Source organism: Thunnus thynnus, chromosome 22 (genome assembly GCF_963924715.1).
Source record: "Thunnus thynnus chromosome 22, fThuThy2.1, whole genome shotgun sequence".
Classification (NCBI taxonomy): Eukaryota; Metazoa; Chordata; class Actinopteri; order Scombriformes; family Scombridae; genus Thunnus; species Thunnus thynnus.
The window spans coordinates 13,177,136-13,190,814 of NC_089538.1; the positions used below are offsets into that span (position 1 = coordinate 13,177,136).

The 13,679-nt window shown below is 38.2% G+C and overlaps 2 protein-coding genes across 2 annotated transcripts; one reads left to right on the forward strand and one right to left on the reverse strand.

Annotated features, from left to right (window-relative positions):
* The first annotated feature begins 134 nt into the window (after nt 1-134).
* Nucleotides 135-5,345, forward strand: LOC137174669 (CD209 antigen-like protein C). Its single transcript, XM_067580099.1, has 6 exons — nt 135-618; nt 1,623-1,718; nt 2,656-2,778; nt 2,977-3,137; nt 4,126-4,250; nt 5,169-5,345. Exons 1-6 carry the CDS (start codon nt 567-569, stop codon nt 5,284-5,286), a joined length of 675 nt encoding a protein of 224 aa, XP_067436200.1. The 5' UTR covers nt 135-566; the 3' UTR covers nt 5,287-5,345.
* Nucleotides 5,346-6,163: 818 nt separating this feature from the next.
* si:dkey-219e21.2 (nuclear factor 7, brain) lies at nt 6,164-11,909 on the reverse strand. Its single transcript, XM_067580098.1, has 10 exons — nt 11,816-11,909; nt 11,151-11,200; nt 10,676-10,824; nt 10,395-10,493; nt 8,706-8,837; nt 8,495-8,620; nt 8,217-8,345; nt 7,254-7,332; nt 6,828-6,854; nt 6,164-6,714 (listed from the first exon to the last, which is right to left on the reverse strand). Exons 2-10 carry the CDS (start codon nt 11,176-11,178, stop codon nt 6,182-6,184), a joined length of 1,302 nt encoding a protein of 433 aa, XP_067436199.1. The 5' UTR covers nt 11,179-11,200; nt 11,816-11,909; the 3' UTR covers nt 6,164-6,181.
* Between the last annotated feature and the right edge of the window lie 1,770 nt (nt 11,910-13,679).

A 13,679-nucleotide genomic window follows, 5' to 3' on the forward strand; every position in this document is an offset into this window, starting at 1 on the left:
TGACCCCAACTACACACTGCTTTTTGTAAGAAGTCAAAAGCCAAAAATGTTGGAAACCACTGGTTTCATCTTTAACACTATATTGTATTTTAAAAGCTTGTTATATTATCCATTGTGTCAAATCTTCATCTGAAAGTAACTAAAGTTGTCAGATAAATGTGGTGGAGTAGAAAGTACAATATTTCCCTCTGAAATAAAGTGGAGAGGAAGTATAAAGTAGCATCAAATGGAAATACTCGTTACTTTCCACCACTGCTTCCAGTGAAGCATTTCTGCAATAACACAACATGCATGCAAATGTGACGCGTATAACCACTCGAGCGTCCGATGGTAGCATAATAACCAAACGTGCTATGTTTCAGCACACCCTGCCAGCTTCCTCTGTTAAGTGCTCATAAGTCAATTCGGGGCTTATTTTAGCTCCCATGTTGAGGAGAGCGGCTATAATATGAGGAAGGGGTGGACTGGTCACATTTTGATCAACTAGATGCGTGAAAATGTAATCACGAGTCAAAAACAGTGTTAAACAGTCGAAGTAAAAAGAGCAAAGAGCATCAAGCAGCAGGATGGATTTGTCTCTGAGCCAGGAAGATGATACCAAGAGGGAAACATCTGGAGGTTAGTTATTAAAAGCATACCATAGCACGACTACTGTAAATAAACTGTACTTTTGTGTGAATATTTTGAGGTTTAACACTCTATGATAATAAGCTACTTAACTTTTTGAACTGTTGAGCAGACAAAACAAGAAATTCTGAAAAATAACCATGACATCTAGGGACTTGTGACGGGCAATTTAGACTAATTGATTTAGTGAGAAAACAATCGGTAGATTTACTTACAATGAAAATAACTTTGATACTTGTTTGATACATGTTGTTTTGCAAGAACAGTAACATAAATCCAATAAAAATGATCAAACAAGCTTAAAAAACAAGAACAGTTTCCACACGGAGAGGGTGTCGTCTTCGAATATTTCCATCTTCGCCAACTTTTTGGCCAATCCTGTCTCTTTCAAATCAACAGTTCTGAGCGGCTCTAATTATTCATCACTATGTGAGGCAGAAAGATGAAGCTTTAGAAAAATGGGACACTTTTCGGATCAGCAAGGATTAAAGTGACAGTGATGTAAGTAGAAGATTCATCATCTGACTGCGCAGCAATAACAAGCAAAACTATAGTTTCTCTGGTTTCAAAGTCCAACTTTACTTTTCCTCCTCTGAAAAAATGTCAGTTTTATCTTAAGGAGTCATCAGAGGTTAAAAGGTGATGGTCTACATACAGTATTTACTGTATATAGGCAATAAACACTGATTACATTCTCAGCATTTTAGAGAATTTGAATAATAAACCTACTGTAAGATGTTGAGGGCCTTTCAGAGGCATCAAAGATTCAAAAAGTATACAAAAACTAATATTTTTGGTCTGATTCTTAACAAGGATACATAGATAATATTTTATATAAGTTGAAAGTTAAAAAAGGTTGCAATGATGACAGCGTAAATGATCATTTTATTGGAAACTTCACTTTAAAAATGAATGTATGTTGATCAAAGAGACATCAGGTTGAAATATGTCCCAGAAAACCTTTTTTAATTTTTTTTTTTTTTTACCACATGCAGGATCATGTCACACTTGTCATCGGACCACTGGAGTGGCTGTTGCTATAACAACAATAATCCTGGTCATGGGACTTATTTTGTCTTTGATGTTATTTGGTGAGTATAAATGTGAAATAGAAAAACATGCAGACCTAAACATATAACATGTTATATACAGTATGTATATGTTTTCAGTGTATTTATATGAAGCTTTATAAAACTAGTTTAATCTCAATATGCCTTTAAAAATGTATTTACACACCGTTAAGTTTCACTGCATCCTCTAATGTCTTCTAAGTGTGAACATGTTTTATCACTTTTGCATGTAGTTGTATGTTCATCTCATGACTGTCTTTGTTCACATCTCAATTTAAGTCAAAGTTCACCCACACAAGTGTTTTCACATCTGTTGCCTGATTACACCTCTTCTCAGGACTGTGCGGTCATGTTCAAAATGTGATTGATTGACCCTCTTATTAGTTTTATTGCACCTAATAGGGCGGGAGAAGTTAGACATTAACATTCTGCGGCGTGGCCAAGAGGAACAGGGACAGGAAATAGCATGGTTAGGGTTGTAAATCTAAACTCCGGCAGAATTACTAGCACGATAATAATATGAAACCAGCGTTTATCAGACATTTCACTGTTAGTATCCAGTCACAGATCACCTCTTCTTCTCTGTTTCTTGTATTACTTTGCCTCGCAGTTATAAAACATGAATATAAACAAACATAATTTCCTCGATGAGAGGTCAGTCTCTCTACAAATTTCAGTCTGACTGCACCATATTGGTCCATGTAGTTTGGTGGTTTCACATTATTTCAGAAGAGCTATAAGCTCAACCTCTAACTGAGCAAAAATCAAATTCATCAAAATAAGTGAAAACACCCGTGTGCACGTGCGGGCTCCTTAAAGTCACGTTCGTCTGTAGCTCCATCTAACATCATTTCCTGTCATTGTCAGACATTTCTTGTTGAAATCACACAAACTTAATCTTAAAAATGAACCGTCAGTCTGACTTTGTAAAACCTGTGTAATAAAATTCCTTTATCAGTCCAGTGGACAGCGTCACCAGAAGCGGATCAGACCTCTAAAGCTGCAGAACTGATGGAGCAACTACAGCAGTGCCAGCAAGAACAAAGTGATCTGAACCTGATGCTCCACGCTGCTACTCAAGGTGATTTATATTTTCTCTCACACACACATCTGCTAAATATAACATTTTACCGTCTCAAGCCCACTGGATTTTGTCAGTAAGACATATTCTTCACTTATTATCTTACCAAAAACCTACTGTATCCCACTTTCATTTGTTTAAAACAACAAAGAGCTGGAGTATTAGCTCTCATCAGTGTTCCTATCCTGCTGTGTGTAGACTCCAGGTGTAATTTGTGTCCCGACGGCTGGCGGTGGTGGAGGGGTCACTGCTACTTCCTCTCAAGGGGACTTGAGGAGAATCGTCAGTGGAATGAGAGCGCCGAGTTTTGCCAGCGACACAACAGCAGCCTGGTGGTGATCAAAGACTCTGCAGAGATGGTAACACAGTGCACAGCAGGGGGAGATGTACTTTTCTTAATGGTGACACCCTGTGGGAAGCATTAGGGCTACTAGTAAACACCACCTAAGAGTCCAAGACCAGATCAAATGGAGCTCAAGTTAAGATTAGGAAACAGCATACATATGTTTTAGAGCTGCAATTATTAGTTGATTGACGGGAAGTATTTTGATGATCAAATAATCATCTCAGTCATCTTTTAAGCAAAAATTCCAAACTTTTGCTGTTTTTAACTTCTCAAATGTGAGGATTTCATGCTTTTCTTTGTCATTTATGATATTAAACTGAATATCTTTGAGTTTTTGACTGTTGGTTGGAAAAAACAAAACATCTGAAGATGTCATCTTTTACTCCAAGGAATTGTGATGGTAATTTTTCACTATTTTCTGACATTTCATAGACCAAACAATTATCAATAATGATGAAAATCACTAGTTGCAGCCCTAATGTTTTTCAAAATATAGAAAAATAATGTTTAAAAAGATGAAGTTTCATGTGGACTTTCAGACATTTTTACTAATCAGCACCTCAAAGTTTGAAGATCGTTACACTCTATAGGTTTCACTCCATAAGTCCAAGTCCAAGGCATCAGAAAAGGGATCTGAAGAGCTCACACTTGCAGCCCTGATAGTCACAAGCTCTCTGTGGTCCTCAATTAAAACCTTTCTCAGTTTCATCTTGAATATAATCTTGCAATCAAGTCAAGTCAGTTTTATTTGTATGGCCCAGAATCACAAAGTAGCTTTACAATCTGTACAACATACAACATCTTATATCTTTAAACCCTTGATTTTGATAAGGAAAAACTCCACAAAATTACCCTTAACCAAAAAAAAAGGGAATAAACATCAGGAAGAGAAACTTTAGAGGAGACGTCTTTTGGGATGGAGAAACATGCAATAGAAGTCGTATGTACAGAGAAGACAGAAGCATTGAAATAATGTCCTCTAAATGTCGTTTCCTCCTCAGGAATTTATTCTAGGAGTGCTGCAGAAGTTCCGTCAGTTCTCCTTCCTGTGGGTGGGACTGACCGACTCCAAGCAGGAGGGTCAGTGGCTGTGGTCGGACGGGTCCGACGTCCATCACTACATGCCGTAAGTTTACATCCACTGACACATTAGTCTTTAAAATGCAAGATCAGAAGGGTAGCACACCTGAATGTGAGGTGAAAACTGCACCGGAGAAGACAATCAGAGGAGAATCTTCTGCAGGTCAACAAACAGAAAGAAAAAAGCTCTGCTGAAGAAAGAAATCTGCTCACAAAATGATTTCTTCATTTTTTCTTTTATTTTTAAGATTTTAAGACATCATTTTGGTAACATGCACATTATTCGAGCCCATTACAGCGTTTAATACAACAAGTGATCAAAGTACTTATTTATCCAGTGTTTTTGAAGCAGTAATTTTATTTGTAGATAGATAGATAGAGTACTTTAGCAGTACTGAAGCATCCACATCACAAAAAACACAAAAAACAAATGACATAAGTTAGAAACAAATAACAACAAATAACAACAATACAACAACAATAAAAAAAAAGCCACATAATCTAAAAATAGTGACATAAATAGAATGGAATAAAATCTGAGACAAGAGAATAAAAGCAGGATTATAATCTTTACCTCTAATATATATTGTATATATACATGCAGTAGTTCCCAGTAATATACTGTACATTAGTAGTGTGAGTCAAGTACATAATGACAGAAAACACATTAAATATTTAATCTTGAAGTTTATATTAACACACAACCCCCATAAAATTGAGTTTAATTTGCTTTTAATACAACTATTATGGTCCATATACACACATATATACAGTGACATGCAGATACATACATGCAACTTTAATCTTTGTCATAATGTATTTTTATAGCAGTATTTTATACACCAATCACCATTTACTCTAAATATGTCAATACAGATGAGTTTTATTTGGATTTAGATGCTGAACTGCCAACAGCCAAGTGAACCTAACTGTGTGTGTGTGTGTGTGTGTGTGTGTTTTGCAGGGTGACGGTGGAGTGGGATGCTGATCACAGGGACTGTGCAGATCTGAGGGGGGGTGGGAGACTCTTTGCTGCTGACTGTGAAGCGTACGGACCCTGGGTTTGTAAGAGGGAGTCCTGATGTAAACACAACTCACCATCCCAGTCCGCTCATGCTGTCATGGTACAATACCCCCCCCCCCCCAAAAAAAAATCTGTTACATAATTTTGCACTCCAGCTACACTTTGTGATGCACAGTTATGTATTTTCTTGCATGAAAGTCAGCTTTGCAAAAGGCAAACATTGAGGAAATGTGTGTCCAAAGAGTTTTTTTTGATATTTGGTAAAAAAAATAGCTGACTAAGTTAAGATTTTTCTTTCAGACTGTGAAATGTGCATGTAACAAGAAGTCAGAAAAAAATAGGTAAAGGTAAATAAGACAGCATGATACGTGCATAAAACATTTATTATGTGTATATCTGAGAGTGCATTATAAGGTGCATGCATGTATGTAAATGCAGTATGTTTACGCTTTCATGTCTACACATACAAGTTTAGATATTGTAGGAATTTACTCAACATATTCATTTCTGGTGAGGCATTAAAATACTTAAAGGCTAGCTTATTCATTTAAATCTACTTTTAAAAATAAATATTTTTAGATTAACCAAAGGTCAATTCTTCAAAGTTTGGGTTTTTCTCATTGTTAAAATTGTTCTGAGGAAATGCATATATATTTTAAAGTGCTATGATTGTATTTGGATATGTTTTTATTTACTATCACTATCACCAGCACTTTGATATAGTTCAGCCTTTATCTACGTGTCAACAGTCAATTTGTAACTAAAGATGAAGAGATTGTAAATAGATTTTAAACACTTAATTTAACTGATGACACTACTTTGTTTTTCAAAAATATCATCTTTAACTTCCTGCAGAATTGTTTTTTGTATTTTCTTTTTTTAACAATTTTATCCTCAGTTCCTAAATTGAAATTGAATTCTTTCAAGTGTCCAGTTATGAGGGTCCATCTCTCTCAGTTTACTGAGATTTTGTGTGGCGGGATGATACTCATGAGCGTGCGTCCATCCAGCGGGGCGAACAGAGGGTACAGCTTCCCTCTGAAGTTTCCACTGAAGGTATAGATGTGAGACTTTGTTTCTGCGTTGTAGAAGGAGATCTGGCCTTCTTCGTAGTCTAAGTAGATCCCCATCCTTCTTGGTACGAGGCTGACAGGCAGTGGCGTCTCCGGCTTGGTACAGGCGTAGAAGTTCTGTGTGCTGCGCCACAGGACCCAGTAACCCATCTTTGGGGTCATGGGGAACCGGCCATGCCGCTTGGAGTCGGTGGTGGTCACTCCCACGCGCCAGTAGCCATGGTTGGCTATGTCTACCTCCCAGTAGTGGCGGCCGCTACTGTAGCCCTCCCAGCCCAGCACGCCGTGCCAGCTGTCAAAGCGCTGCGAGCTGTAAGGCAGGTCGGACTCTGACCGGCCCTCCTGGACTTGACGCTGGTCATCTGACAGCTGCAGCCAGGCGTGGTTGGTCATGGGGTCAAGAATCACATCGGCTATCAAGAGAAAGAGAGACAGATGGCACAAGTGAGCGTGTCATACTGTGAATGTGATTTTTGCTGTTTTTCTGTTGCATGTGAGAAAAGATTAGGGTTTTTTTTTATCTTACCTGCTGCTTTGCAAATCCAACTCCAAACTGAAAATAGATAAACATACATTTTAATATAGCTAAAGGTGTTAAATGAGGGAAATGTTTTATTTTCTTTGTTTAAACCACTAGTTCCCAACCTGGGCGTTGGGGCCCTGTCAAGAGTAAGATTATTAACAAGATAACACTTAAGTTTCTTTTTTTCTGATTTTTCTCAAATCCTGGAGCGTTTTACGTCCTGAGGAGCACAAGATATACCTGCAACCTGTGAAAAGGGCTCACAAGTAGGCATCACCAGCCAAAACAGTTGAGAACAAGTGGTCTAAACAACAGTATGTCACCCTGTTATGAGTTTTAATGGTACTTCCTCCTCTGGCTAATCAGTGTCATTTTGAAAGCTAAGATTCAGATGTCAAATTCAAATAAACAGATATTAAAAATGCACACCTGAGTTGGGGATGTATCTTGGAAGTCCTGCTTTCCAGGTGCGTTGCTTTGCCAGTAACCATAACTGTGGAATCATCGCCTAAAAGGGACAGAAACGAAAGATAAAAAATGTGTTTCACAGGAGCAGCACTCTCATATATTAATTCCTGCATTTCCTTATGACCGAGTTGTTTACAGATATAACCATTAGTCTTAAACAGCAAATTCTTGAACTGTTTGAACCAGGAAACTCTTTCCCTCACTGCTAGTGCATGGCTAAATTTAGGTGGCTGTGGTGACCCGTGGCTTTATTAGGGCAATAATGCAGAACAATAGGCTCATTATGCTTTGAAAGCCAAAAAGGAGCAGGTTGTTGTTAGTGCAGGAGTTGCGGAAAGTCACGTGAAGTACTCATGCCCGATCTCAAACTGAAATAAAGTCAAATCAGGGTTTTAACCACAAAATATTCCTCCAGATTTGATTCAAGAACTTCTTCATGTAAACCGCACTATCATCTGCTAAAGAACATTGATTGTTGTAGGTTATCAGCACGTTGGTAGATCAGGGTCATAAACTGGATCAAGGAGTTCATTTATGGATGCTTAGCACGCATTCGGAGAGCAGGGTTCACTCAAATGACGTTACGTAAAGGCTGTTCATAACCTGGTCATGCCTGCACGGCGTGACATTGAACGTTAACAACTGCTTGGTTTTGGTTTTTGAGCTGAAGCCAATTTTGTTTTTTATGGCTTTCTGAGAAATTAAAATGTTTTTCTTTCAAGTCTCCTCCCACCATTTTTGTTTCATTCTGACCTTCCAATGAATCAATTTTTTTTCACAATTTTACAGAAGAAACTTGCTAATTATTGTTTTTCTTAAAGATATGAATTTCCTGAACGTGTAGTTCTGCTAAATACATTTTCTTTTCTTATTTCCTGTTTTTCTTTTAAAGAAACTGTAAAAATGTTAGTCTCTGGGACTCACCGTGCTGTCTTCCTTGAGCAGACACCAGGTGATGAGCTCCAGCAGAGGCAGCAGATTGAAAAGGCGTTTCTTCTTCAGGCCCAGCAGACGCAACACTTTGCCCAGTTCCTCGCTCTGCACGCCACAGCTCTGTATACACGAATGCACCGATAATCACTTAAATTCCCATGACAGCAGCAAGCATTTCCTCTGCAGGTGTTGGTTTCTGCTAACAGTTAAGAGTACTCAAATCTTTCAATGTGCTTTGGGCTTTCAGTTCTAGGTTTAGGACTCCTCACCTCAGAGGCCGACTGCAGCTCCTTCGCCCACTCCATTATCCTCATCTGTGTTTCCTCGTTGGCATCCAAATCTTTCTTATCTTCTTGTTCCTGACACTCTGATTTCCATGGGGTTTCCCACAGGAGCTAAGGATTCAAAATCAATAAGTAAGATATGATATATTTAAGGACATTACCACTCGATTACACATCAGTCGGTGTGAGCACTGACCTTGTCGACATGGTGGAGTTCGCTGGCCCATTCCTGGATCAGTTTCCTGCTCTCCTCCAGACTGCGCTCGGTACGCCGGTCTGAACTCTGGGCTTCTTTCTTACTGGTACCTTCATCTGGATCACTTTCACCCTTTTACAAAACAATACAAACACATCATAATGGTGTTTCATTGTGACATTACCACCACCTGACATTAGGTGATTCTAATTTAAAGAAAAGATCTACAGCTGATTTTCAGGCCAAATCTGCATTAAATGGGGCGCATGTGGGAAGCTTTCCATTGACAGATGTCCAAAGGGCCAGGATGAAGTCATATGAGCCCCTTGTAAAAACTCCTAACACCCACTCTACATGTCCCAGCCCTGTGCTTCAGCGCTACAGGGCAGAGAGTCATGTAGCTGTAAAAGAGCCAATAAACACGTCCTATCAGTTGACCGATTCATTATTCTGTATGAACAAGCAAAATAATCATTCCCCTTAGCAATGCTTATCCAATCTCTACCGTCATAAATTCTGCTTCACCTGTACATGAACACCAAATAAGGCTTCATATCTGAGAAGAAAAGCAATGACCTGTAACTGTGCATGTCACAGTGAAACTTTGCACATTTGCACTATTGATCTGCAGCTATTAACTTTAACAGGGTGGAATGATCAACCATATTGGGCTGTGCCACCTTCTTTTGTCATTTTTTTCTCAGAATCAAAAAACTATTCTTTTTTTTCTGCACGGACAAGCCTACAGTAGCCTCCATATTCAAGATTTAAAACTTTATTTGCCATTTGCTCAGGTACAGGTATACCACAGCACTGGAATACTTGTGCGGATCTCTCAGTCAAGTAATAAAAAAAATAGAAAAAGAAATAAAAAGAAACTGTTGTGGAAGTGCTTCCTGTTTATTCTGATGCTCTCTGGTCAGTGGTTTCATAGCTGGTGTCTGGAGCTTTTCCACCTAAACAGAGAGTGTCCAGGATGATGTGGGTCTCTGAGAATGGCCCACAGTTTGTTCCTGTAGTGGTGAGTGTCCATGGAGGGGAGCTGCGTTCCTGTGATCCTCACTGTGGTGTTAATAGTCCTCTTGAGGGCCTTCCTTTCCTTTAGTGTGGTGTTTCCATACCACACAGTTATACCTTTGGTGAGACCTCTGTAGGCCTGGTCGAGAGGCTGAGGGATGAAATAGAGCCGCTGCTGCGCCTTCTTGCGCCCGAGGTATTTACTCCAGCTCAGGATGTTGGTGATGTGCAGGCCCAGAAACCTGAAGCTGTCGACCCGTTCCACCTCGGTACCTTTAATCCACAGAGGTTGCAGAGGGGAGAGCTTTCTTCCTGAAATCCGGGATTAGCTCCTTGGTCGTATCAGTGTTGAGGGGAAGACTGTTTTCCTCCCCATCAAACCCACAAAACAACAAAACTAGGTAAAAAGTGACTGAGAGAGTACCGCAATGTCGCACTGTTGGGAGCTCCATCTTGGCAACACCATTTTGGTAAAGAATCATAGCATTTCGCCATCTTGGTAAAGGAAATTAAGAGTTAAAAGCCCTCAATATCAGTGCACAGGCACTTATACAACCTATTTGCTCTTTCCCCTCTGAATCGGACTATCGGACTGCTGTTTATGAGTAATAACAATATGTACCTGCTGAGCCACTGACTCACATTTTTTTCTTCTTCCCTACCATGTCTTACCTTGCAAACTTGGTCGACTTGCTCCTTCCAGTGATGGATGAACTGCACACACTCCTGCAGGCTGCGCAGATCTTTGAGGCCATTCTGACGAGGGTGTTGCTGCCGGAACATAACAAGTATTAAATATATAGAGAGATATATTTAAATGTTTTTTTTTAATTAAGTGGGTTTTTGTGAAAGTAAAACAGCCAAATGTGAAATTGATCATACTCACAAACCTCAAGGCAAAACACTGAATAACAAAAGGGAAGTGTCAACAAAATCAAGGATCTGTAGCGTACCTGTGAGTGTTTGGTGACGTTGTTGGTGGGTATGGTGGGGGCTGAGCTGTGGGCCTGGACGTCCTCGTCGGGCAGGTTCCAGCGTACGGCCCCGATGGAGCTGCTCTGGGTGGTGCTGCCATCCTCCGACTTCAGCAGCGATTTCGCCGCTGCAGATTCAGGAGAGAGCAACGTCTTTTGAGTCACAGTTGATATCACTTCTCATGGTTAGTTTCCAAAAGATGAGGGGAAAGCGGAAGATTTACTTTTCCAACAGAGGAAGTAAATCAAAGCAATAAGTTACTGATGCTTCATTTGATCATAAGGCTTTAAACCACATTCAAAGCCATTATTAAGGTGAAATATCAGCTTGGACTTCATCCATGAATGATATATATAAACATTTATGAAAGTTTGATTGAAGCTCCATGATGCCACATTATCTCCCTCCACTAGAAAAGTGGCAATGGATGACAGTGATTGAATAAAAACCTACTTTTGTTGGTTTTCAGGATACTCTTCATCTCCACGGTGGCGTCCTCACGTCTGTGGTGAAGAGAACGCATGAAAAAGATGACATGTTTGATAACTAAACACATTTACAATACATTTTCTCTAGCAATAAAAAGTGGAAATATAAAGTAACTACACACTATAAAGCACTGGATTTTTTGGTTAATTTGGGTTAATATAGCAACTATTCAATAATGGGTTAACATTAAAGGGTTTGTTCTGACAGTATCAGTGTAATTTTGATATTACTGTTGGGTTATTCAGTCAAACTAAAATATGTTTGCAAACTGTTATAATTTACTCTTCTTAAATGTATACATGTAATAATAACTTTAATAAGAAGAATTTTATGGTAAAACTTGAGCATCTTGTGTCTAACACTGTGTTAAAATAACCATGTTTTATTTTAAAATGAAACTATTAAAATTATAAATAAGTTAATATTAAAAAGTAAAAAATTAAATAAATAAAAAATAAATAAAATAAAACACTAACACTGGGTCAAAAAAAACAGAGAAAATAATTCAATAATTATTTAATTTCTATTAAAAATATATAAAGCATCATAAATATTTAAATATGTCCAGTCATATGACCCTTAGATATATACAGTATATCATACATAACCTGATATTCATCATGTCTTACCTGTCGTCTGAGGTGAGCGTTGGTGCAGCTCTGCTGGTTGGCGTAGACTGGGCAGCTACCGCTACTCGTCCAGCCTATTTGTTCAGCATCTTCCTGATCTTTGGACTTTTCTTTTATGGCCTGTGTGACATGGCATGATGAAACTGACCGATCTCTGACACGAAGTCTTTCCAGTTTCCTGGTGGCTGCTGGCACGTTTACCAGTGAACGTGAAGCGGGCATGATTTTTTTTTATAACAGTGATAAGTGTCTGGATATTACAGTGACACACCTGCTTTGATTTATTGTAAATGTAATAATGGTATTCTTCAAAGCTGGAGCTAAGATATAATTGGCAATGTGAGGGTCTTTAAAAAACTGAATAACAAAATGTGTCAAAATTTTAAAAATAAGTAAAAATATACATTTAACAACAAAAGTAATTTTTTTTTACTTTTAAATTGTTGGTCTAAATATGTTCTATAAAGTATATCTATTTTCAATATTTTATTGTGCCAGTAAAGTTATGACACATTAAATTCCAGTAACAACACTGTATCCGCCTTGACAACCGTAATATTAATGGTTGCCAGCAGTTGTTGTTTACTGTAATTTAATCAGTCATATCTCCTCCCCAACAAAACTGCCATAAAAGATAGATTTGGAGTTTTTCCATTTTGAATCTTGGAAGGATATTTTCAGACTGATATTGCGCCAGACTAAACTATCATAAAACTTTTACTTTTATCATGTATAAATAAATCTTAATGTGATTCTTCAGACTGTAATTACACTTTTTTCCCAGACGTTGTGTGTTTTATTTCCTTATCTTGAATGCTTTTCCCTAATTTCTTGCTGATATTTTTGGCAAACACTGTATAAAAAAAAGACATTTTAGAATGAACGAGACCATCCTGGTTTGATAAATGTCAATTAAAATAAAATAGAAAAAACCTTTCTGTTGCACACACACAATTGTGTGTTAAGTACAATGCAAAATCCTAAAAATTCACTCAGCTAAAAAAAAAAGTACAGTTACGTCACATTTTACATAAAAATGCTGAATGCCGGCTATTAACCTTTGACCATACTGCCTCTCTATGGGAAGTAACGTCAAAGAAACATGCCCTCCCTTCATTTATCATCTCTCTACCCTCTTAACCTGCAGTCAACAGCCTATTAGGCCATAAATACGTTACACTGCAGTAGACATTATTTATGACCTGTGGGGGGTCAACTGAGCTGCAGTAAGATAAACATGTAAGCTTGGATGTACCTGCTGTTGTTTATTTGTGTGGCACTTCATATAAATGGGATTTTAAAAGAGCAAAATAGAATATAATAAATAAGGTAAAATGGAGTAAAACAGAATAAACAAGAGATTAAAATTACGGAGCAGTTACGGTGCAGTGCTAGATATGACAGAAGAGTCCCAAACTTTACTCAATTAAAGGTAATTCTGTATCATGGAACAATTCGTCAAAATTTCTCAGAAACTGCTGGAAAAAAAATGCAGTTATTCTTTGAGTTGATTTTTACCAAAATCATCATGGGCATGTGAGGTGTGGATTTATATCAATGTAGGTTACATTAACATGCCACAAGTAAAACACTGAATGTAAAAGGAACATTGATGTAAAGTTTTAAGAACTGATGCATTATTTTCAAGTAGTGAAAAATGTCTTTTATAATTTCTTAAAATCCCAGGTGATGTCTTTACATGTCTTGTTTTGTAAAAGTCAATCAATCAATCAGTTTTTATTTATATAGCGCCAAATCACAACAAAAGTCAGCTCAGGGCACTTTTCACATAGAGCAGGCCGGTTGGGTTGGGTTGAGAGAGAGAAAGAAAGAGGGAAAGGGTGAGGGGTGGGGGAGGGGGTCA